The following is a 23373-nucleotide window of genomic DNA, read 5'->3' on the forward strand; positions in this document are numbered from 1 at the left end:
GGTACGGCTTGGAATGCTGGTTGACCAATCAGCATGCAGCATTCCAACATTCCATTTTATAATTATTTTTAAGTAGCCTGTGTATATAAATCAACAAACAAATACATACCGGTTTCTGTTACTGGGGACAAGTGGATAGATACTACAACCAGCTGTATCAGAGACAATCATATTTAATTAACCTACATATATATGTTTATGTATTTTATGTAGCAGGTATGTGTTTTGAAGCTTTAATTTTATTTAAGAATATTGTTTTACCTCATCTTCCCACACAGGCAATGTTAACAGTGACTTTTAGCAAGCCAAAGCAGTACATTCTCTACCCATAATGCATTATGGGTAAAGAATGGAGGACAAGGAGGCTGTGTGGTCTTGTGGTTAAAGAAAGGGGCTTGTAACCAGGAGGTCCCCGGTTCAAATCCCACCTCAGCCACTGACTCATTGTGTGACCCTGAGCAAGTCACTTAACCTCCTTGTGCTTCGTCTTTCGGGTGAGACGTAATTGTAAGTGACTTTGCAGCTGATGTATAGTTCACACACCCTAGTCTCTGTAAGTCGCCTTGGGTAAAGGTGTCTGCTAAATAAACAAATAATAATTATTTAAATTTGCGTAGGATCTTTATCTTTACAAGGTATAGTTCCGCTGTGACCAAACGTTATTTCAATTAGAATGTTGGTAACCATGGTTTTGTTACATGTTGAATATGATAAAGGGGTTTCGCTAAATGAGACATTTTTTCAATGGCATAAAAAAATCGTTTTTTTTTAAAGCATAAAGATTGATTTTACCCATTCTCTGCTTGAATTGCAAAAATAAAGAAAAAAAAACCGGTAAATTCTTTCTAAAATAAATGTCAATATTAATTGTTGATTAAAAATCGAATAATAGCAAGCCTAATCATATGGTAGGTACAAGTACAAAAACTTCATATAACTGTGAAAAGAACGCAAATAAATCTCATTTGCAAATCCACGGGTTGTCTTATAGGCGAGGCACACATTTAAAAAAAAAAACTTTAAATGATTGTATTCGGACTAAAATTGGTATCACACGTACAATCTTCATACAAAGCAGGCCTATATGATGTTGGCTTTTGTAATAGCTTGGATTTTACAAATCATTATAAAACAACAGATAGTATAGGGTTAAAACCGAGGTAACACTTTAGTTTAGGTATCCTTTATAAGTGGTTATAAACAATAGCAAAAACAAAACAATGGCAAAAGTGTATAATAACTGTATTGCAAAAACAATGCAACCCCATATAATTGGTGAGACAGACATATAAAGACAGACGGACAGACAGACACACAGGCATAGAAAGACAAACAGACCTGAAAAGACAGACAGACTATATCCGTTATAAGTGATTATAACACTAGTGCAAAAAACAATGACAGAAGTGTATACTAATACTCTTATTATTTCTGATTATATTCTATAATTGTTAATAGCATAATTAAATAATTTATATCGGATCCCTAAACTAAAGTGTTACCAAAATAGCCGGGTTCAGTAACCACCTCTCTATTCATCATCTATTGTATCAATAAATACCATTTTAACACAAACAAAGAAAGCTTGACTCATATTTCATAATCATCCAAAATGTGATTTTTTTTTGTACCAATACCAGGTTAAAAATTAACAGTGTTAAAATGATATGTATAAAAATAGAGGAAGATAGGATTCAGACCATATATATGGGCTAGACTACAGCCTACATTACCACTGTACCCCCAACATTACGGATCTACAGAGTGAGCAGAAACCTACTTTGTTTGAAAGCAATAGATTTCAAATAAGACTTTCTTGTGAGTAAGATCTACCTTGGAGACATTGATTTACAAAAAACAGTATGTGCTAAATATAAAGCAAATAGGCCTACATGCAATACCCCATTGCATCGTTATCATAGGCTGCCTACCTGCTTTTTAAAGACTGCTGAACTATTTTGTTTTGCTAGATGGTCAAATGTATGTTTTTATATGTATTTTACTATACAAGGTGTCCCAAATGTATTCTTAATTTTAACTTTACCATATTAGCATAGCCCCACCTCAATTAAAACAAGATTCTGCCCACCAATTCGATTCAACGACAAAAGTATAGCAGCAGCATACCAGTCCCATTGTTTCTGTTGCAAACATCGCCATCCATAGTACATCATGACAAACCACGTTTGTTCTATTTGTTTTTCCCAACTATAGGAGCTTTTTTAAATCAATAAACCAAAATATTAGTACCCTGTTCACCCTGTGCCCTGAGGGTAAACCTAAATGTGAATGTGTTTATTCAGCTCAGTCAAAATGTTGAGTATATAGCAGTTACAAAATTATATTGAAGATGTTTATAGGTCACTTGAATCCAAATTATTTTAAATGGTAACAAAAAAACTGTTTAGTTTTATTTTAAACAAAGCTAAAAAAAAAAAAAAAATGTTTAGTTGAAGAATTGTTATACACAGCAGGTATCATTTCAAATTGTGTGGCTGATGTTTTGTTTTTATGTTGAAATATCAATTTGGTTATGATTGTGTATGATAAAACAAGTTCATAATACTGGTAAGTTCATGGGTTAACTGTATTTGCATGTACTGTATTTAAAGCAAATTGTTTATATTGTAACAACCCGTGGTCTTGAGGCTCAAAGCAGGAGACGTAGACGGGATTCAGGGGGTAACAAAACTAATTTATTAGTTTAACAGGGTCCGTGTTTGGGTTAGGACCACACCACTGGATGACATGGTCCACACCCAATAGCAGCTCACATATACACACCCACACTACCGAAATTAGCATGGTCCCACCCCAGAACAATACAGATAACATGAAGGCACAGGACCCAACGAAACAAGACAAACAAACGAGACAAAACAAAAGTCCTGCTGACCTGCACTGACCGGGTCGCTACAATATACTGTAGGTAACCTTATTAAGTTTATTACTAAGGAAGCAGAAAATAGGGTTATGAAAACATAATTCAACAGATTCATCTTTTGTGTTATTTTAGGTATTCTGTAGATCGACATACTGATATGGACCGAATTTTCAATATTGACTCTACGAATGGCTCAATTTCCATATTAAAACACCTCGATCGAGAAACATTGCCGTGGCACAATATTTCAGTTATTGCCACTGAAATAAGTAAGTTCACTCCCAATATGTTATGTTATATATATATAGAGCGAGAATATTAGATAAGGTGGTGTATAATTACGATTCTTTATTTTCTGAGTTCACAAAAAATACTGATACTGCATTCATCTTTATATATATAAAAAATACTGATACTGCATTCATCTTTATATATATAAAAAATACTGATACTGCATTCATCTTTATATATATAAAAAATACTGATACTGCATTCATCTTTATATATATTTTTGAGCTGACTCATTAAAACCTATTAATTGTGCAATAAGTTATCGATTTATGTATGACTTCAATGTGTCAGATATCCAGAACAGTAAGCAAAATGGGTGTCAGTGGGTGTATTTACAATGACTTTTTGGACCCAATTTGTACTTCTTTTAAAAAATCGTGATGTTGATGACCACGATTGCACTATATTTTTTCCAGATTTTGGAAATGTGCACTTAATATGAGGTACTTTTTCCAAGACAAATTGCAGAATCACACTGTGGCTTATTAAGGACTGTAGGGTGTGATGTGTTGAGATCACAAGATAAATGATCAGAATCTGCACATTCTAAACTCAGTGTATGTCGCTATAATATTTACACACACATGTTGATTACATTTGCAGGTTCTACTTACCTTTTAGTTTGGAATTGTAAATTGTAATATATTATACACAGTATATATAATCTGCTAGATGGAGCAGTTGAATGTCTGTTACCTATTATGTCATAGGCAACTGTGCAGTTAAGGACATAGCTATTGCTATCTGCCGTTATATGATTTTATGTTTGATTTTATATTTATTGCTTATTTCTGTTTTAGGTAATCCCAAGCAGACCAGTCGTGTTCCAGTTTTCATTAAGGTTTTGGATGTAAATGACAATGCTCCAGAATTTGCAATGTTTTATGAGACATTTGTTTGTGAAAATGTAAAAGCCGGACAGGTAAACTACTTATAGTTTTGTATATTTTAATTTGGAATAACTTGTATTTGAAGAAGTACAGTGCTCACCCGTTATAGTGCGGAATTGGTTATAACATGGTAGGGTCCTGGCTCCTATTTGCTCCATAATGCCATTACAGTAGCCCTTTTATACTCTTTATAAAGCGGAACACAAATAGCACATTCTTGTAACTATGGCTCCCCACTATGGCATTATAAAGGGTGAGCACTGTAATTGTTTACCAATTAATGATTATTATTAAGTCAAGTGAACTACGATGATTACTAGGGGTGTGCTGATACTCGAACTCGGAATTGCTTTTAAGAAGTATTTATCAGCAGGTATTCAGTATATCCATTCATTAATGTGTTGGCTGTTCTTTGCTTACATTAACAATTGAGTACCAATCAATGGCAATTAACTTATGATGTTAGTGTTTTATATGATTCATATAACTGAAATATCCAACTATTGCTTCATTTATAAAAACAAAATCTGTAATCTGTTCATGCATTATTTGTTAAGACTGCAAGTTAAAGTGCATTTTAGAAATATCTGCTTTAATTTAGTTTATGTTATTAGCCATGCAATTTACATTTAACAGCCAGGTGATTATTTAATTTATTAAATTCATTTTTACTTCTTTTGAACAAAACATCAAGTGATGGTACATTAAAATCTTACTGATTTAAGAAACTTAACATCTGTTGATACTAATGCTGTAACTGTTTGTGATTAGTTTAGGTTGTATTTTTAAGTGGATAAGTGTGGAATACATAATCAATGTATGTCCATTTCATATGTATTCAAATGTATGACCAATATATTTCCTAAGTAATCATGTAGCTCATAATGGAAATCAAAATATAGTTTTACCAAAAAGTGTCCCGTGACAGTAACAGCACATCATTGTGTTCTCATTTTTTAAACCATAGTTGATCCAGACGATAAGTGCAGTGGATACAGATGAGCCACTTGTTGGGCACAAATTCTTCTTCAGTTTAAATACTATGAATCCAAACTTTACAATCAACGACAACGAAGGTAAATACATTTATCTATCAATCAATCCAATTGTTTGTGTTTTTGACAGTGAAACATAAATACACCAGTATTAAATAAAAAAAAACACAATACATATGGCTATCATATGAGAAAATTTGAATTACTGCACAAGACTGATGAGATTCTATTTACAGATAACACCGCCAGCATTTTGACAAAAAGAGGTGGATTTAGTCGACATGAAACGAATACCTACCTTTTGTCAGTTGTAATATCTGACAATGACTATCCTATTCAGAGCAGTACAAGCACGCTGACTATCAGGGTATGTGGCTGTGACAGCAGAGGCAACATGCAGTCTTGTAATGCTGAACCTCTGATCTTTCCTGCTGGTCTCAGCACTGGAGCTCTTATCGCCATTCTCCTCTGTATAATTATTCTTCTCAGTAAGTATTTTTTGGTTTCCTATTGAAACTAACAACAGTATATATACTAATATTATACCATTTCAGGATAAAACAACTCGTAGCATAGAAGCAGTATACACAGATTTTAAAAAGTCAGTGATACATAAATTTTAAAGCATGCAGGCTATTCCTTTCATGGATTATAGATAAATTTATAATTGTATTTGAAATATGTTTTGTACATCTACAACAGTCTTATGTTTTCTCCAGTTATAGTGGTGCTGTTTGCAGCCCTAAGGAGGCAGAAGAAGAAGGAGCCTCTGATCATTTCCAAAGAGGACGTCAGAGACAACATTGTCAGCTACAACGATGAAGGAGGTGGAGAAGAGGACACGCAGGCCTTTGATATTGGAACACTAAGGAATCCAAAAGTGATGGATGCAAACAAGTTGAGGAGGGATATAATACCAGAAATGCTGTTCCCCTTTCGCCGGACATCACCTATTAAGGATAATGCAGATGTTAGAGATTTCATTAACCATAGGTTAGAAGAAAATGATACTGATCCAACTGCACCACCTTATGACTCACTTGCAACATATGCTTATGAAGGAAATGGATCCTTAGCAGAGTCCTTAAGCTCAGTAGAGTCAGCAGCAACAGATGGGGACCAAGATTACGATTACCTCAGTAACTGGGGACCTCAGTTTAAAAAAATAGCAGATATGTATATTGGAAAAGACAGTTACAAAGACTATTAGTTTAAATGTGAAAATAACAAAGTGAAGTGTTATTTGGAAACTTAAAAATAAAATGTGCAGACTTGAATATTGTTTAACAAGAAACCCATTTTTCACTTCCTGATTTTTTTTACGTTATGGTTTATTTTAATGGTTTTGGACTTTTGTGAACATGCTGTGGAAAATGTGTTTTGTATCTAAAAGAAGAAAGGTAGTCGTATTATACACCGGTGTTTAAGAAAAAAACACACCATTCTTTTACTCAAATCTGGAATAAAAAAAACATATAAAAAAAATGACAAACTTATTTCATCCTTTTTTGTTTTATTATACGGTATAAAGAAAATGTTAATGTAAAAGATTGGTAAGGTTTAGTAGTCAAACTGTGGTTTAAATTAATCCCTTGATGTATACAATGTTGAAGACTGTGTACCCTACAGATAAAACGTGTAACGTGCATTATACAGTACATGTTGTTTGAATGCTGAGTCACATTGTTTTTTATATTTATATTTTTATATTTATTTTTAATAAAACAATTTGTAAATACAAATAGAATAATGTATGGTCCAGAATATATTATCACACAATAATATATTGATATATGTCTTGAGTTTTTTAGGTTTTTTTTGCAAAAATATAAGCTACCGGTATTTGCTAACTAGCAGGCCTGCTGCCAGCCCCCCCCCCCCCCCCCCAAATATACGCAATATTCTTGTTTAATATGCTAGTTTATTATATTATTATTATTATAGCCTGTTACTATATTTACATATGACTATAATAATTATGCCCTTATACTTGAATTCAATCAATTTACCGACAGAATGCAACAAAGGTAGTCAGACAAAATAAACAAATGTCATGTTTCCAATACATGCATAGTAAAGTAAACTACATTGCTTAATAAAAAATGTACCTGCTCATAGAAGCATCGGATTTACTGTAAAACAGATATTTGCACTCCAGACTCGTCTACAACAATCCTTTGAATCCAGGTGCTTATTTTAACTCATTTTGGAACCGGATAGTAAGCATGATCTTCCTCAAATTACTATCAAGTTGTTTTGGGTGAGGTTGCCCTTGTCCTTTTACCTGTTCTGCAGCTTTGCCCGGTTTACTGGTTATTCCAGGTTAATATTTTATTTTCTTTCAGTACTTTTGCATTATTAGTTTATTTGTATCTGTGAATCCAGCACACATTTAAATTACGTCTACACACTTAACTAACAGGTGGGACAGACTCAACCAATTTTTTTATTATTCAAAAACTTCCAGCTACAGCTTTTCACTTCATATGATGCATTGATTTAAACAAAAGTTTAGGGTATCAGCATTACCTGAATGCCTATGCCGAGGAAGACAAACAAAGATGTCACTGCCTGAATACACAAGCAGCAGTGTGGCTCACTGCCGAGGAAGACGACCAAAGACGTTACTGCCTGAATACACAAGCAGCAACGTGACTGACTGCAGAGAAAAGACAACAAAGACTTCACTGCCTGAATACACAAGCAGCAGTGTGGCTCACTGCCGAGGAAGATGAACAAAGACATCACTGCCTGAATACACAAGCAGCAACGTGACTGACTGCAGAGAAAAGACAACAAAGACGTCACTGCCTGAATACACAAGCAGCAACGTGACTGACTGCCGAGGAAGACAAAGGCGTCACTGCCTGAATACACAAGCAGCAACGTGACTGACTGACTCCCGAGGAAGACGAACAAAGACGTCACTGCCTGAATACACAAGAAGCAACGTGACTGACTGCCAAGGAAGACGAACAAAGACGTCACTGCCAGATCTTGAATCATCCATAACATACAAGCAGCCATTTTCAAAGAAGCGTCAATAGCTTCCTGAGGAATTTGAAGAGAACTTTTTAGAATTTCAGGGTTTATAACAAACAGTACTAGCATGGACAGATTGGAAATACTGATCAGACCCCCATATTTTTCGACATGTTAAACAGTACCACAGTGCACAAATTGGGAGAAATGAGAAGCAGCACATAACTGTAATGCTGTGTGACAGCAGATGGCTGCAAAGTGCCTCCATATGCGTAATTGAGGTTGTATTTGTAAATGCATACTTATTTGATGTTTTGTTCTCCAAACATTGGGCTGCATCTTAAAATAGGTTTCAGAGAAGGTTGAACTGCAGTGTACAAAAATGAAGGTTGATAAGAAGAAAAAATATAAAAAATAAAATAAAAATAAAAATAAAATTGATATACACAAAAAGTTTAAATGATTAAAACAACATTTATTTCAGGATATTCTGTCAGCATCATATTCCCACCCAGCTTTAGAATACACACAGACCATCTCAGAGACCGGCACCAGTATATCGTTTTTAGACATTTCCATCACAGCTGAGAATTTCACTATCAACACCACTATTCACTACAAACCTACCAACTCTCATTCATATCTACAATATGACTCCTCACACCCAAAGTCTTGCCGTGACTCAGTTCCCTATTCCCAACATTTAAGACTCAGACGTTTTGCAGTGATGATCAAAGACTTTTTCATTGAAAGTGAGGAAATGTGTGGATTTTTTGCAAATTGCAGTTTTCCAGGCAAGATCATCAACAGTGCTAAATCCCGCATTTTGTTTTTAGACACCACTAAAAAAACACACAGTGAACAGAATTCCTCTAGTCCTCACTTACCATCCTACCAAAAGAGAAGTACAGAAAATTGTGCAAAGAAATTTTACAATTCTACAGCAAGACCCATCTACAGCACCTATTTTTAAAAATCCTCCACTAATGTCCTATAGAAGAGACAAGAATCTCAAAGAATACATGGTCCACAGTGAAATTCGCCCTTCTGCAGAACCTTTAAAAGACACAGTCCCATGCAACAGACCACGATGTATGGCATGCAAATATATTAACTCCCAAACTGAAATCAGAGGTCCTAAATCATCACTCCACATCCACCAGCCCTTTACATGTACTTCTAAAGGGGTAGTGTACTGCATCATTTGCACAAAATGCAACCAATTATACATTGGAGAAACTAAAAGACGTTTAGCAGATCATTTTGTGGAACATTTACAAAGCATTCCAATCAACACCTTGACCTTTCCAGGAGCCTGACACTTCAACAGAAATAATCACACTGCTGAAGACATCTGTGGAATCAGTCAGTGTTTTGTACAAATTCTGCTCGGAAGCAAAGAAAACGTGAGCTTATCTTCAAACTTGGAACTTTGGAGCCTCTTGGAATGAACATTCTATTCTGACATCATCTTAAAATCATCCTCAGATTTTTTGAAAATCAACAAGTTCACTGCACCGTGATTACTTTTCTTTCTACACAGCTGAAGAAGGGCTTTTGCCCAAAACGTCCTGAAATAAACTTTTTTTTTAATCATTTCAACTTTTTGTGTACATCAATTTTATTTTTAGATTTTTTCTTCTTATCAACTGTATTAAATATATATATATATATATATATATATATATATATATATATATATATATATATATATATATATATATATATATATATATATTGAAATAAAGTCATTCAAGGGCACTATATAAGCTTGAGGATGGAAAGAGCTTTATGCCCTGTGAATGCACTGTACAACCACTAGAGGTCTTGGCTTGATGGCCCAGTTAATTGATTTATTGTTGGCAGCTGGACTTAATGACAAGCCCTTTAAAAAGGGAGAGGTTCAACCCGTCTGGGAGAGGTGTATGAAAGAAGGGCACATGTGGGTGGATCTGGAGAGAAAAAAACAAAAGATCACAAAACGCGTTGTTAAAGAAATTAAGTTTAATATTTTTTTTTTTGTTACGGGTAACAGATAGCTGCCCCGTGGTTAGACAGGGCTTCCTTATAAAGGTTAAGTTAGCACTCCTTGCCGGAGTTAGGCTTTTGTTTTGTTTGTTGGTTTGGTAATAGTGAATTAAATTAAATAAATAAAGAACACCAAGAGTGTTGTTGAACGGCAACTCGAGTCTCCTACCTGTGGTTTACTAGTCCTTGGGGTCACGTCATCACAACTTGGTGTCAGAAGTGGGATGTGAACGCCCCTACAGGTGTGGAGGACTAGTTAAAAAAAATAAATAAATTATGGAAGCCATGGTAAAAGCACTTCTGCAAGTTACCGCTGCGCAGCAGGACACCAACCGACAGATTGCTGCCCAAGTAGCTGCGCAAGAAAAAAGACACCAGGAACAGATGGCGGTGCAGCAAGCGGCTACCCTGGCATTACAGCAGCAACAGCAACAGTTGTTGGCCCAGCTGGTAAGAGCACAGGAAGAGCGTCAAGACATGACACAACAACTACCTGCAGCTGAGGGTGGCCGACCCTTGAGCAACCCCATAAGACCCAGTCACCTGTTGTCCAAAATGACCCAGCAAGATGATGTGGAAGCGTACCTTCTGGCATTTGAAAGGATTGCTGCCAGAGAAGGTTGGCCAAAAAACCAATGGGCTGGAAGTCTGGCACCATTTCTGATTGGTGATGCTCTGAAAGCGTACTTTGACTTGGGCACCCCCGCTGGTGAGGGTTACGACCAATTCAAGGCAGAGATTTTGGCGAGGGCAGGAGTGACAGCCGCCGTCAGAGCACAGCGGTTCCATGCGTGGACCTATAACCAGGAGCGAGCCTCCTGCTCGCAAATGTTTGATTTGGTACATTTGGCCAAGCGCTGGTTACAGCCGGATGTTAACTCAGCTAGCAGGGTTGTGGAAATCCTTGTAATGGACCGGTTTTTAAGAGCCTTACCCGGGTCCCTCAAGAAGTGGGTAGGACAAGGTGACCCATACTCCCTTGATGACTTTGTGGCCTTGGTGGAGCGACAGATCGCCTCAGAGGAACTGGCACGAACCCCATCAACAACGTCCCCCAGGAGCAATTGGCGGACACCTCCTCTGAAACAGCGCCCCGGCCAGAACTCTGGTAAGATCGAACTAAGGGGAGGGGTTGCTGAAGAGCGGTTGAGGACCGTGAAGGGACTGGGGGAAAGAGGTGTGATGCAAGGTTTGAATAGTGGTCAAAATGTGAACCAGTACCAGAATTATAAGTGTTATTGTTGCAATGAGTATGGCCATATTGCAGTACAGTGCCCAAATGAACAGACACCTATGGAATGCAATGTGTTGGATTATAAGTATTGTGGGGTAACCAGTGTTGTGGGTGCTGCTATAGGAGGTCATCAGTTCATGCTCCCTGTGAGTGTAAATGGGAAACCAGCCCAGGCTCTTGCAGATTCAGGCAGTGCTATTACCCTCATTGCACAAAAATTTGTGAAGTGCAGCCAATTGGATCAGGGTCTCAGGACTGGTATCACTTGTATCCACGGCGATACTAATTTCTATCCTACCTGTCAGGTGAATCTGAGCTTTAATGGGGTTGAAAGTAGTGTCCGAGTGGGGGTCTTACCAAAGCTCCCACACGAGGTGATATTGGGCAGAGATTACCCAGGTTTTCATAACTTGCTTCAAGTACAGGGGAAATTGGCACCCCCTGCTGACCAAAGGAAAGTTGGTGAAGTTGAGCCAACAGAGTGTCTGGAGCAATTGTTTCCATTTACAGACTCTGACTTGTTTGTAGATAATGTTAAAGTCAGAAAAACTTGGAAGGAGAAAAGGGCTTCCAAGCGTGAATGGAGAGCTCTGGCTACAATTCAGGAAAGTGTACTCATAGGGGAGAGTTCAAAAAGGGTTGGAAAAGGGGTGAGTACTCAGTGTAGCTCTCAGGAGATAATAGATGAAACAGGTAGTACACACATTACCATGGGAGAACCAGAACAGAGTGGAGGGTGCCAGACTCGCAGTTCGGAAGGGAACAGGCAAATGACCCTGCTCTGGTCAATGCCTGGAAAAATGTAGTTGAGGTAAATGGGGTACCAATAGAGGGAAAAACCAAAGGGGATAGTGATTGTTTTATTGTCAAGAATGACCTGTTGTACAGGGAGGAGGTGGTAGAACAACTCCTGGTGCCAGTCTGCTATAGGAAAGTGGTGTTACGCCTGGCACACAGTCATCTATTTGGAGCACATTTGGGAATTGAAAAAACCACACAGCGTAGGTTCTTTTGGACAGGTGTGTATAAGGAAGTGGAAAAGTACTGTAATGGTTGTCCCGACTGCTAAAGGGCCAGTCCCCGCAGTAAATTCAGAGCTCCCCTAGTGCCGCTTCCCATTATAGATGTACCCTTCGAGCGCATTGCTGCAGACCTGGTCGGACCATTGCCACGATCAGCCCGGGGGCATGAGCATGTGCTGGTAATACTAGATTATGCCACCAGGTATCCAGAGGCAATTCCCCTGAGGAACACTGCATCTAAAACCATTGCTAAAGAGTTGGTGCAGGTGTTCTCTCGTGTTGGTATCCCTAAAGAGATCTTAACTGACCAGGGTACCCCGTTTGTCTCCAATTTAATGAAGGAGCTGTGTGCCCTCTTAAAGATCACCCCAATAAGAACCTCGGTTTATCATCCCCAAACCGATGGTTTAGTAGAAAGATTTAATAAAACATTAAAAAGTATGCTCAAGAAGGTTATTGCTAAAGACGGGAAGGACTGGGATCTACTGTTGCCGTATTTAATGTTTGCCATAAGGGAGGTCCCTCAGTCGCCCACGGGGTTTTCTCCCTTTGAATTGTTGTATGGGAGACAACCCCGTGGTATACTGGATATCGCTAAAGAGATCTGGGAGGGACAAACCAATACAGGGAAATCAATAGTCGAACATGTGATAGAGATGGGTAATCGAATCGAGAAGATCACCCCCATAGTTAGAGAGCATTTAGAAAAAGCACAAGCAGCACAGTCCCAGACTTATAACCAAGCAGCACAGGTCAGAGTGTTTGAACCCAGGGATAGGGTTTTGGTTTTAGTTCCCTCCTCACAATGTAAATTATTTGCACGGTGGCAAGGTCCTTACGAGGTAATTGAGGCAGTGGGGCCCGTAAATTATAAGGTTAACCAGCCGGACCGAAAAAAGAAAGAGCAGATTTATCATATAAATCTGTTAAAGCCCTGGAAAGATAGGGAGACAGTACTTGCTGGAGAGGAGGCAGAGACTGAGGAGGTTAAGCCCACAACTTCTAAAGTCAACATCGGCTCAACCCTAGACACAACCCAATGCCAAGAAGTCAGGGAGATGGTTGAAAGAAATCTCGATATATTTTTAGCATTACCAGGGAGAACAAACATAATTAAACATAATATTATAACTGAACCCGGGGTTAAAGTAAAGTTACGACCCTATCGAGTCCCCGAGGCCAAAAGAGCAGAGATAAAAGCGGAGGTAGAGAAGATGCTCCAATTAGGGGTGATTGAGGAATCTAGCAGTGATTGGACTAGTCCAATAGTATTGGTGCCAAAGCCCAACGGTACTTGGCGGTTTTGCAGTGATTTCCGTAGGTTGAATGAAGTTTCAAAATTTGACGCTTACCCTATGCCTAGGGTAGACGAATTAATTGAGAAGCTAGGAAAGGCCAAATACCTGTCTACCTTGGACCTCACCAAGGGTTATTGGCAAATACCCCTAACTGAGAGTGCCAAGGAAAAGACAGCTTTTGTTACTCCATCAGACTTATACCAGTATAAGGTAATGCCATTTGGGCTGCATGGTGCACCGGCTACTTTCCAACGCCTCATGGATAAGATCTTGAAACCTCATGCTAATTATGCAGCAGCCTATTTAGATGATATAGTGATTTCTAGTGAAACCTGGGAAGGGCATTTACAAAGGGTGAAAGCTGTCTTGGGTGGTCTCAGGACAGCCGGATTAACTGCAAACCCTGAGAAATGTCATGTGGGTCTAACAGAGGCTCACTATTTGGGTTATGTGGTAGGGAATGGTCTTGTAAAGCCCCAACTGAACAAAGTAGAGGCCATTAAGAACTGGCCTCGACCTGTTAATAAGAAGCAGGTTCGAGCCTTTCTAGGTATCGTGGGGTACTATAGGAGGTTTGTTCCAAATTTTGCCACGCTAGCTACGCCTCTGACAGAGTTAACCCGCAGTAGGAGTCCAAACATGGTGAGATGGACAGATCAGGCAGAGGAGGCGTTCAAGACCTTGGCAGAGATTCTCTGCAAGGACCCAATATTAGTTGTGCCTGACTTTAAACAGCGCTTTATCCTTCAGACTGATGCCTCCGAGGTTGGTATTGGTGCAGTGTTGTCGCAGCAGGTAGACGGGGAAGAGCACCCTGTCTTGTATCTGAGTAGAAAGCTGCTTCCCAGAGAGCGTAATTACGCGATTGTTGAGAAAGAGTGCCTGGCGATAAAGTGGGCCATAGAGTCCCTTAGATACTATCTTTTGGGTAGAGAGTTCACCCTCGTTACCGACCACGCACCCCTAAAATGGATGAAAACAAATAAGGAGAAAAACTCCAGAGTTACCAGGTGGTTTTTGTCCTTACAGCCTTATAGGTTCTCAATTGAACATCGCGTGGGAAGCGGAATGGTAATGCAGATGGTTTGTCACGGGTCCACTGTTTTTCAGACAGTTACGCTCCAACCCATGGGTTTGAGCTGAGGGGAGGGGTATGTAATAAAGTCATTCAAGGGCACTATATAAGCTTGAGGATGGAAAGAGCTTTATGCCCTGTGAATGCACTGTACAACCACTAGAGGTCTTGGCTTGATGGCCCAGTTAATTGATTTATTGTTGGCAGCTGGACTTAATGACAAGCCCTTTAAAAAGGGAGAGGTTCAACCCGTCTGGGAGAGGTGTATGGAAGAAGGGCACATGTGGGTGGATCTGGAGAGAAAAAAAACAAAAGATCACAAAACGCGTTGTTAAAGAAATTAAGTTTAATATTTGTTTTTTTGTTACGGGTAACAGATAGCTGTCCCGTGGTTAGACAGGGCTTCCTTATAAAGGTTAAGTTAGCACTCCTTGCCGGAGTTAGGCTTTTGTTTTGTTTGTTGGTTTGGTAATAGTGAATTAAAATAAATAAATAAAGAACACCAAGAGTGTTGTTGAACGGCAACTCGAGTCTCCTACCTGTGGTTTACTAGTCCTTGGGGTCACGTCATCACAATATATATATATATATATATATATATATATATATATATATATATATATATATAAAACTGCAGTGTACAATATTGAAGGCATATGAAAGAAAAGTTGTTTTGTTTTTTTTAAATGTATAAAAGATTTTTTAATCTTTTAAACTTTCTGTGTACATTTAAAAAAAAACTGTTCTTTTATATATATATATATATATATATATATATATATATATATATATATATATATATATATATATACAGTATATATATATATATTCCTAAAATAATATTATAATAATAGGTTGAAACAGTCTAGTTTATTATACATTTTTTTGATTATGTTAATTTTGAACTTCTGTAAAAGAAAGTGCACATGACAGATGGAGGACAATGACAGTGATAACTAGCAGGCACGGTCATGTCAGGAGCCATTTGAGCAAGCATACCTCAATCCTGACTTGAACAAGTGATTGGAAAGCTGCTTCTTTTTTTATTATTATTATTATTATTATTATTATTATTTATTTCTTAGCAGACGCCCTTATCCAGGGCGACTTACAATCGTAAGCAAAAACATTTCAAGCGTTACAATACAAGTAATACAATTTTTAAACTCTCTTTTGTATGTTCTTAGGACATTAAAATTATGTGCTAAAAACCCTCTCTAACCTTTACTTATTTTTACTTTGAAAAAGGCAGGAGAGGATATAACTTTAAAAAAAAATACAAATCACACAGTACATTTTGTGTTTAATTTACAGTATGTGTTGCATTTTTTGAAAATCACTTGCAGGGCTGCCAAGAGTTGCATCACACAGTGAAGAACTTATCTGAAGCAGCAGAACAGGGCAGCAACCGGCAGTGGTTGAGACGGAAAGATTCTGGCTGGGGAGCTCAAGCACAATAGAAAGAAAGCAACGCTGATGTACGGGTAAGTAAGCTGGGCTGAGTTGAGTGGGGGACGGAGGGCGGTGAGGCTGGGACGCCAGAATCACTGTCGAGCCCTCTTGAGGTGTCGTGGGCTAGTCGACGAAACACAGAGGATGGAAGGTGCCCACTTGAAGACCCCAAAGATGTACCCTACTTAGCTCAATCCAGACAGTTGTCATGCTGATGCTCTGGGGAGACCGTACTATGGTTGATCCCCGAAGCCAGCATCGCAGCCATTGTGTGTGCTGATGCGCTGGGGAGGCAAAATAAGCTGATCCCTGGAGCTAGCATTACACTTCAGCCATCAACACCAGGCAGAAGGATGTCTACATCATCAGATGGAAAGAAAAGGAAATGGATGGCGATGCAGATGGATCACATTAAGACTCAGATGTAGCTTACTGTAAAGCTACATCTTAGTTGGTGCCTATCTTGGCGAGAGCCGAGTTCAAATCAGCATGAAGTTTTAACATCTACTCTCATGTAATGGAAATCATATAACTGCATATTTCCAAAACCATGAAGAAGCATCGCTATCTCCATGACAAAATACTCAAGTTATGTGCAAAAAAAACTCTTAGATTTGTATCTTAGTGTCATGGCAAGAAATCCTGTTTGTGCTGATGAAATGGTAATTGTTCTTGACAAACCCTGCTTTAGAGGATACCTCTGGTAGACTTCACACACGTCAACCTGGCATGATCTATGAGTGATGTATACAATTCTTAAACACTGATATTGTTGTCCCTTTTTTCAGAAAAAAAGTGTACGTATCAGTGGAATAATAATTCAAATGTTCAAGTTACATAATTCTGAAAATCATGATGATTAAAAAATACAACTGAACATTCAGAAAAGTGACAGCTTATCTATTGTGTGGTGATAAAATGTGCGGTGTACATGTTAACTGGCTTGAATTATTAAGGATTTCATCTCGATTTCATTTGTAAGATTAATTGTAAAGTTACATGTGCCAAAGAGAAGGCTTGGTATGGTATCATACCATTTGTACAACAGTAGAAGTAATCTCTGCATAAGCCTCATGCAGGTATTTCAATTGCAATTTTTACTTGTTTTCTCTTGAAATCCATTCTAAATGTTTTTGCTCATTTATTTGTAAACTTCACATTTTCATAGCTATTGCCAAATGAGAAAAAAGGGCTATACATCAATTTAATATAATGTAAATATTTTACTTGAGGCATTTTCTAGCTGAAATTCCTTACATTAATATTTCAGTGGATGCATAACTATTTCTTGTATGTGTAATATCTTTGTGTTGACAGTAATTCCGGACTCAAGGTCAGAGAAAGTATTGAATGTGTCATTGAAGAATAAACAGTGGCTCTTGTTTTATATGTTTCTTCACATTGACAATCGGGTCTTTTTAAACAATTATGCAATGCTAACAGCATAATATACAGTATGCTGAACATAAGCAATGTATTTAAAACCAGTGACAAGGTTTTGCAATTTTATTGCAACTACATATTTGAAATGATACTCATTGGACGGCAACATCTCCTGTTTCAAATAAACAATATATCCACAGCCACCTTGGCTACCACAGGGACTTCTTTAGGTGTCCATATGATTTACGTACAAACAATACCAGCTGCAAAGTATTACTGCAGTCTATTGAGAAACAGATGTTAAGGGATCTGCCATCTGTTCTACTGTATTAAAATACACAATCTGGAACACTTTACTTTACTAGTCATAACATTTTAACCCTCATATATAGAAAATTAGAAAACAATGCAATACCATCAGCCAATCAGCTTCCAGCTTTACCAGCTTCAATCAGCTTCCAGACACCAGATGCACTCTGGAACATTACCTCATCATCTGTGAATCAAATTTTAAGTAAATCCACGCGTACAGCAGCTTTTTCACTTTTCAGTAAACTGACAACATGACAAACTACCTAAACTCTGAGTCTACTTATATAAATTTTGATTTATTTGGGGACGTATCAATACTGGATTGGGTACATTTACCGTCCTCATCTACACCTGACCCGAGCTGCTGTTGAAAATCTGCTACACAACCTTAGTACAACAGTACAGAAAGGCATATCAATGTACCAGATCTAGAAAATCTAGAACTGCAAAGAAATTAACTAAAAACAAGACAGCAAACCAAATTGTCAGTGTTTGTTTTTAAGAATTGGTTCACTGAAAATTATTTTGATACTGAATTTGAAACTGCTAGTGTGAGTCTACTATACAAATGACTTACACATTTTTATGCCTATGTAGTAAATAAGTACAATGTTTCAAAATTACATCCCTATCAGAGCTGGCACTAATAACACAATACTGAGTTTACTTCAGCAAACAATCTGACAAAATCTGACAAATCATTTTGTCAGAATGATTATAAAAAATGGACAGGGAAGGGAAAGACAAATCTGAGAAGCATGAATGTATCTCTAAGCCTGATCAACAGAAACAAATCATCTGGCATCTTAAACACCAACAAACCAAGAGGGGTTCTGTTTAAAGTGTGATTTGATATACAGTTACACTTTGCCGTCGTGGCAGAGGTCTGTGAGAGCTGCCTGCAAACGCCTTCAAAATCAATACTAATGAAAATGGCTTAAGATATACTACCCTGACCTATAACTTAAACAATAAAAAACATCAAATGCTCAGCAAAGACATCTGGTCCATAGTTCTATCCTCAGCTGTATCCAAACGTCACTCTGCTTCAAAACCATCCAATCAAGCAGTGGATCTTATACCTGTCACTAACGCACCAATCCACTCCCTGCCAGCTCGAATGATGCACCAATAAGAACATAAGAACATAAGAAAGTTTACAAATGAGAGGAGGCCATTCGACCCATCTTGCTCGTTTGGTCGTTAGTAGCTTATTGATCCCAGAATCTCATCAAGCAGCTTCTTGAAGGATCCCAGGGTGTCAGTTTCAACAACATTACTGGGGAGTTGGTTCCAGACTCCCACAATTCTATTTTCTATTCTGAATGTCTGTCACACGGCTGGCTGAGTGGTGACGTCAGAACCAGGAAATGAATACACAGACAGATGAGGTGAAATGATGAAAGCGCTGTTGCGTGGTTTATTATAAATAAAAAAGGTTTAAACAAACAGAAGGCAGGACACGACACTTGCGCCAAAATAAATAGACAAACAAAACGGATTAACACTTAAACAAACGGTGGACGGACAGACACACAAACACGGTGAGTAAATAAACAAACATTTACTTTTTCCTTAGTTTTACTTTCTCCTTCTCCACACCCGTTCTCCACTCACCGAACACACAACCCCGAGTGAGTGAAACGTGCACCTATATATACTGTTGTGCCGGGATTCAATTACTAATTAATTATTCACTTGAATCCCAGCACGTGAATTAATTACGTGCAACCTCGTGCTCACATATTAAATACTTTAAATGCACGTGAAGTGATGTGCAATCCTGTGCCTAAATACAACTATACATTTTAAATCACACGTGAAACACAGACCCGTTTATATCCTGTGTACCAATGCCTATACACCAACATTAACACAGCACACGCAACATACAACACAGAAATGCACACAGGGGCAGAGCACATTGCCACAATGCCCCTTTATCTAATTTCCATTTGTGACCCCTGGTCCCTTGGGTCGATGTCGATGCCTTTTAGAATTTTGAAAGCTTGAATCAGATCGCCACGTAGTCTTCTTTGTTCAAGACTGAACAGATTCAATTCTTTTAGCCAATTCAGGCTCCATCTTACACAGACTGGTCAATAATTGCTCCATTAATTTCTCTGGTAATGTCCAGATGTCCAATGTCCTATAAATATGGAAGTTTAAAACCCTAACAAATAAATAATAATAAACACAAAAAAAATGCTAATACAAATTATTTTTCTCTTCATATTTATGTAATCCTTGATTTTTTAATACAAAAAAATTGGACTATTTTCCTCAAGGGTACCCGACGAATTATTACAAGTTCAAGGTAAATCTAAGTTTTAAAGTGCTGTTTTAAAGATAATACTGAGAAAAATAATTTTCTAATAGCAATAGTGCCCTCTCGTTGAAGGCTGTACCATGTGGTAGTTGACCTTGACTGTCATTAGCGCCTTCGTCTTTGGCAAGGGAGGCATAACTCCAGTCACAGTCAACTACAACGCGGTAGAGCCTTCATCGACGGTTTAATATCGCATAATTAGGCTACATATGTGATATTGACTTGAGACATCTTTTTGTAAACATAACAATACCAAGGATGTACAAACATGGTATTCCCATGGGATGATTATGTACTAAATTGTTAGTCTGGACAGTCAGGGTTATCAGGACACTTTAAGGTTTCTAACTAGGATGGTGACTTGATGAAGATTACTGTACAAAAATCCAGAACTGCTGAACAAACCACTCCCTCTGATGAATTATTTAATATAATATTAGGTGTTTACTTTCACCCCAGGTTCAATGAATGATAGTTTAGTCTTCCCATGGAGGTTGACAAGCTGAAAATCTGTTGTGCCTTTGAAGCACCCTGAAACAACAGTTTCCTGCTCAATCAATTTCAGTACTGTATTTTGGTAGCAGAAGTAAGATTTCAAAATATGTTAAGATTAACAGCTTCATATGCTTTGTCAATACAAAAATCCTGTTGTTAGTATACCACACTTTACATAGAGTTTAAAGGAGAAAAGCTTCTTTAAATATGTGCTCTACAACCCAATACTACCTTGATCTTGGCAGTGTGGCTGTCAGTTTGATATATGAGGAACCGAAGGAAAGCATGCAGAATACAGAAGAGATGAAGTTGAAGGTATGACTTAGATGTGAGATGAAGGCTTTTATTAATGGTGTTCTGAAGAAAAGGATAAGAGCCAAGGGGACTACAAAGGAAGACGGTTTTCATCTGGGATTATCTACACATAGGTAACATCATTCTATCCAACTGAGGGTGTTTAGATACCATTCACCAAATTTACAAAACCACAGAAAGGTAGGACTGGGTTTTATAACCATGTACTATCAAGCACTGTCTTTTATACAACCTCCTTTACTGGGGTGGCATTAACTATGAGGATACTGATTCACTGTTACCTCATAATTTTGCTAGTATTTATTTTTTTTAATCTATTGAGTCAGCTCCTGGTTCCAATAGGGAGGTGACGAATGTCAATCTCAAGTTCAGAGATCGAGAACCAATCCAGGGGGGAAGGAGGGACCTTTAGTATATCAGTCTTTGGCAACATGTCCTCAGTTGGGAGCTGTCTAAACTGATCAGCATTTTCTGAGCTAATTACGAATTACTGTTTCATAAATAGCATCTGAATCGCAAAGGTTTTGGAATATGTACTCGTACTCGGAAACCAATACTCTGACACTGACAATAGTGACTGTGTTAAAATAAAAGCAGATTTCTGACTCAAAAGGCTAGATAAATAAATCCAACTTTAGCACAAAGATTCCTAGATACCTCAAACCTACAATTTGTAAATGAAAGACAGTTAGCATCACTCTAAAATGCAATTTTATGTACGGAAAATAACACTATGTAACACAATTTTTGTTCCTGGGTAGTAAGTGTTATTTCCTAATTGCTTATGCCTCAAAAGTATAGAAAATGGCTATTATTTCCCACAAACTTTGCTTTTGTGACCAGGACAGTGATATTTTGAAATTTACCTATTTTCCAGAACATTCCAGATAGATTCAGTGCTGAGTAAACTTGGAGTAACTTCTAGAACTTTCTAGAACTTTCCAGTAATATAAATAGTAGTATAAATACAGGGGCCTTAAGCCCACCAGTTCAGTTTAGTTCCAGCTGCCTAAGTGGATACATATCTGCATTTTTCTGAGATGGCATCAAGGTCATAGGAGACTTCAAACAGTTATATTTTGAAATGTACCTATTTCCAGTGAGAAAACGGGCGAATTTGTGTCTTTTCGTTCACATAAAGTCAGTAAAAAACAACATATGAATCCAAATTAACATGTATTTATACTAAAGTAATACAAAAATGACTATAAAAAATTTAGAAGGAGTAGTTTTTCGAGATTTACGATTATACTGTAAATCACTTTCACGAATCAGCCCCCAAATGTAGTCTCCCATCATGTTCTCGTTATACTGTCCTTGGTAGCGGCGTTCAAAGTCCAGTATATCCTGGTGGAAGCGCTCGCCTTGCTCCTCCGAGTACGCTCCCATTTTCTCCTTGAATTTATCAAGATGAGCATCAAGGATATGGACTTTGAGGGACATCCTACCGCCCATTGTGCCGTAGTTCTTCACCAGAGTCTCAACCAGCTCCACATAGTTTTCGGCCTTGTGATTGCCCAGGAAGCCCCGAACCACTGCGACAAAGCTGTTCCAAGCCGCTTTCTCCTTACTAGTGAGCTTCTTGGGGAATTCATTGCACTCCAGGATCTTCTTTATCTGTGGTCCGACGAAGACACCGGCTTTGACCTTTGCCTCAGACAGCTTAGGGAAGAAGTCTTGAAGGTACTTGAAGGCTGCCGACTCCTTATCTAGAGCTCTGACAAATTGTTTCATAAGGCCCAATTTGATGTGCAGTGGTGGCATCAGCACCTTCCGGGGGTCCACCAGTGGCTCCCACTTGACGTTGTTCCTCCCCACAGAGAACTCGGTCCGCTGTGGCCAGTCCCGCCTGTGGTAGTGCGCCTTGGTGTCCCTGCTGTCCCAAAGGCAAAGATAGCAGGGAAACTTGGTAAAACCGCCTTGGAGACCCATCAGGAATGCCACCATTTTGAAGTCTCCTATGACCTTGATGCCATCTCAGAAAAATGCAGATATGTATCCACTTAGGCAGCTGGAACTAAACTGAACTGGTGGGATTTATATTACTGGAAAGTTCTAGAAAGTTCTAGAAGTTACTCCAAGTTTACTCAGCACTGAATCTATCTGGAATGTTCTGGAAAATAGGTACATTTCAAAATATCACTGTCCTGGTCACAAAAGCAAAGTTTGTAGGGAATAATAGCCATTTTCTATACTTTTGAGGCATAAGAAATTAGGAAATAAAAATATATATATATTGTTATACACGGTGTAATTAGTTCATCTCGGCAACTCCAGAGTAATTACATAGACTACTTAAAGTGTAGAAACTTAGTTTGTTTTGCTGATCAAAGTTTTATTTTTTTTCCTGATTGCTGACTATATACAATTTAAAGCCACCTTGCTTAA

At 38.1% G+C, this 23373-nt stretch overlaps 1 protein-coding gene across 2 annotated transcripts in view; it reads left to right on the plus strand.

Moving 5' to 3' along the window:
- Nucleotides 1–6818, plus strand: part of LOC117394831 (cadherin-6-like) — a 43866-nt gene extending 37048 nt beyond the window's left edge. Inside the window, exons 7-11 of one of the 2 annotated variants that reach the window (XM_059018769.1) lie at nt 3017–3153; nt 3976–4097; nt 5033–5141; nt 5297–5548; nt 5780–6818. In XM_059018769.1, the coding sequence (XP_058874752.1) occupies nt 3017–3153; nt 3976–4097; nt 5033–5141; nt 5297–5548; nt 5780–6270 (1111 nt within the window). In that variant the 3' untranslated portion in view covers nt 6271–6818. The remainder of the gene's footprint in view (nt 1–3016; nt 3154–3975; nt 4098–5032; nt 5142–5296; nt 5549–5779) is intronic. The other variant, XM_033993456.3, reaches the window with a different exon arrangement.
- The last annotated feature ends 16555 nt before the right edge of the window (nt 6819–23373 follow it).

Source organism: Acipenser ruthenus, chromosome 3 (genome assembly GCF_902713425.1).
Source record: "Acipenser ruthenus chromosome 3, fAciRut3.2 maternal haplotype, whole genome shotgun sequence".
Taxonomy (NCBI): Eukaryota; Metazoa; Chordata; class Actinopteri; order Acipenseriformes; family Acipenseridae; genus Acipenser; species Acipenser ruthenus.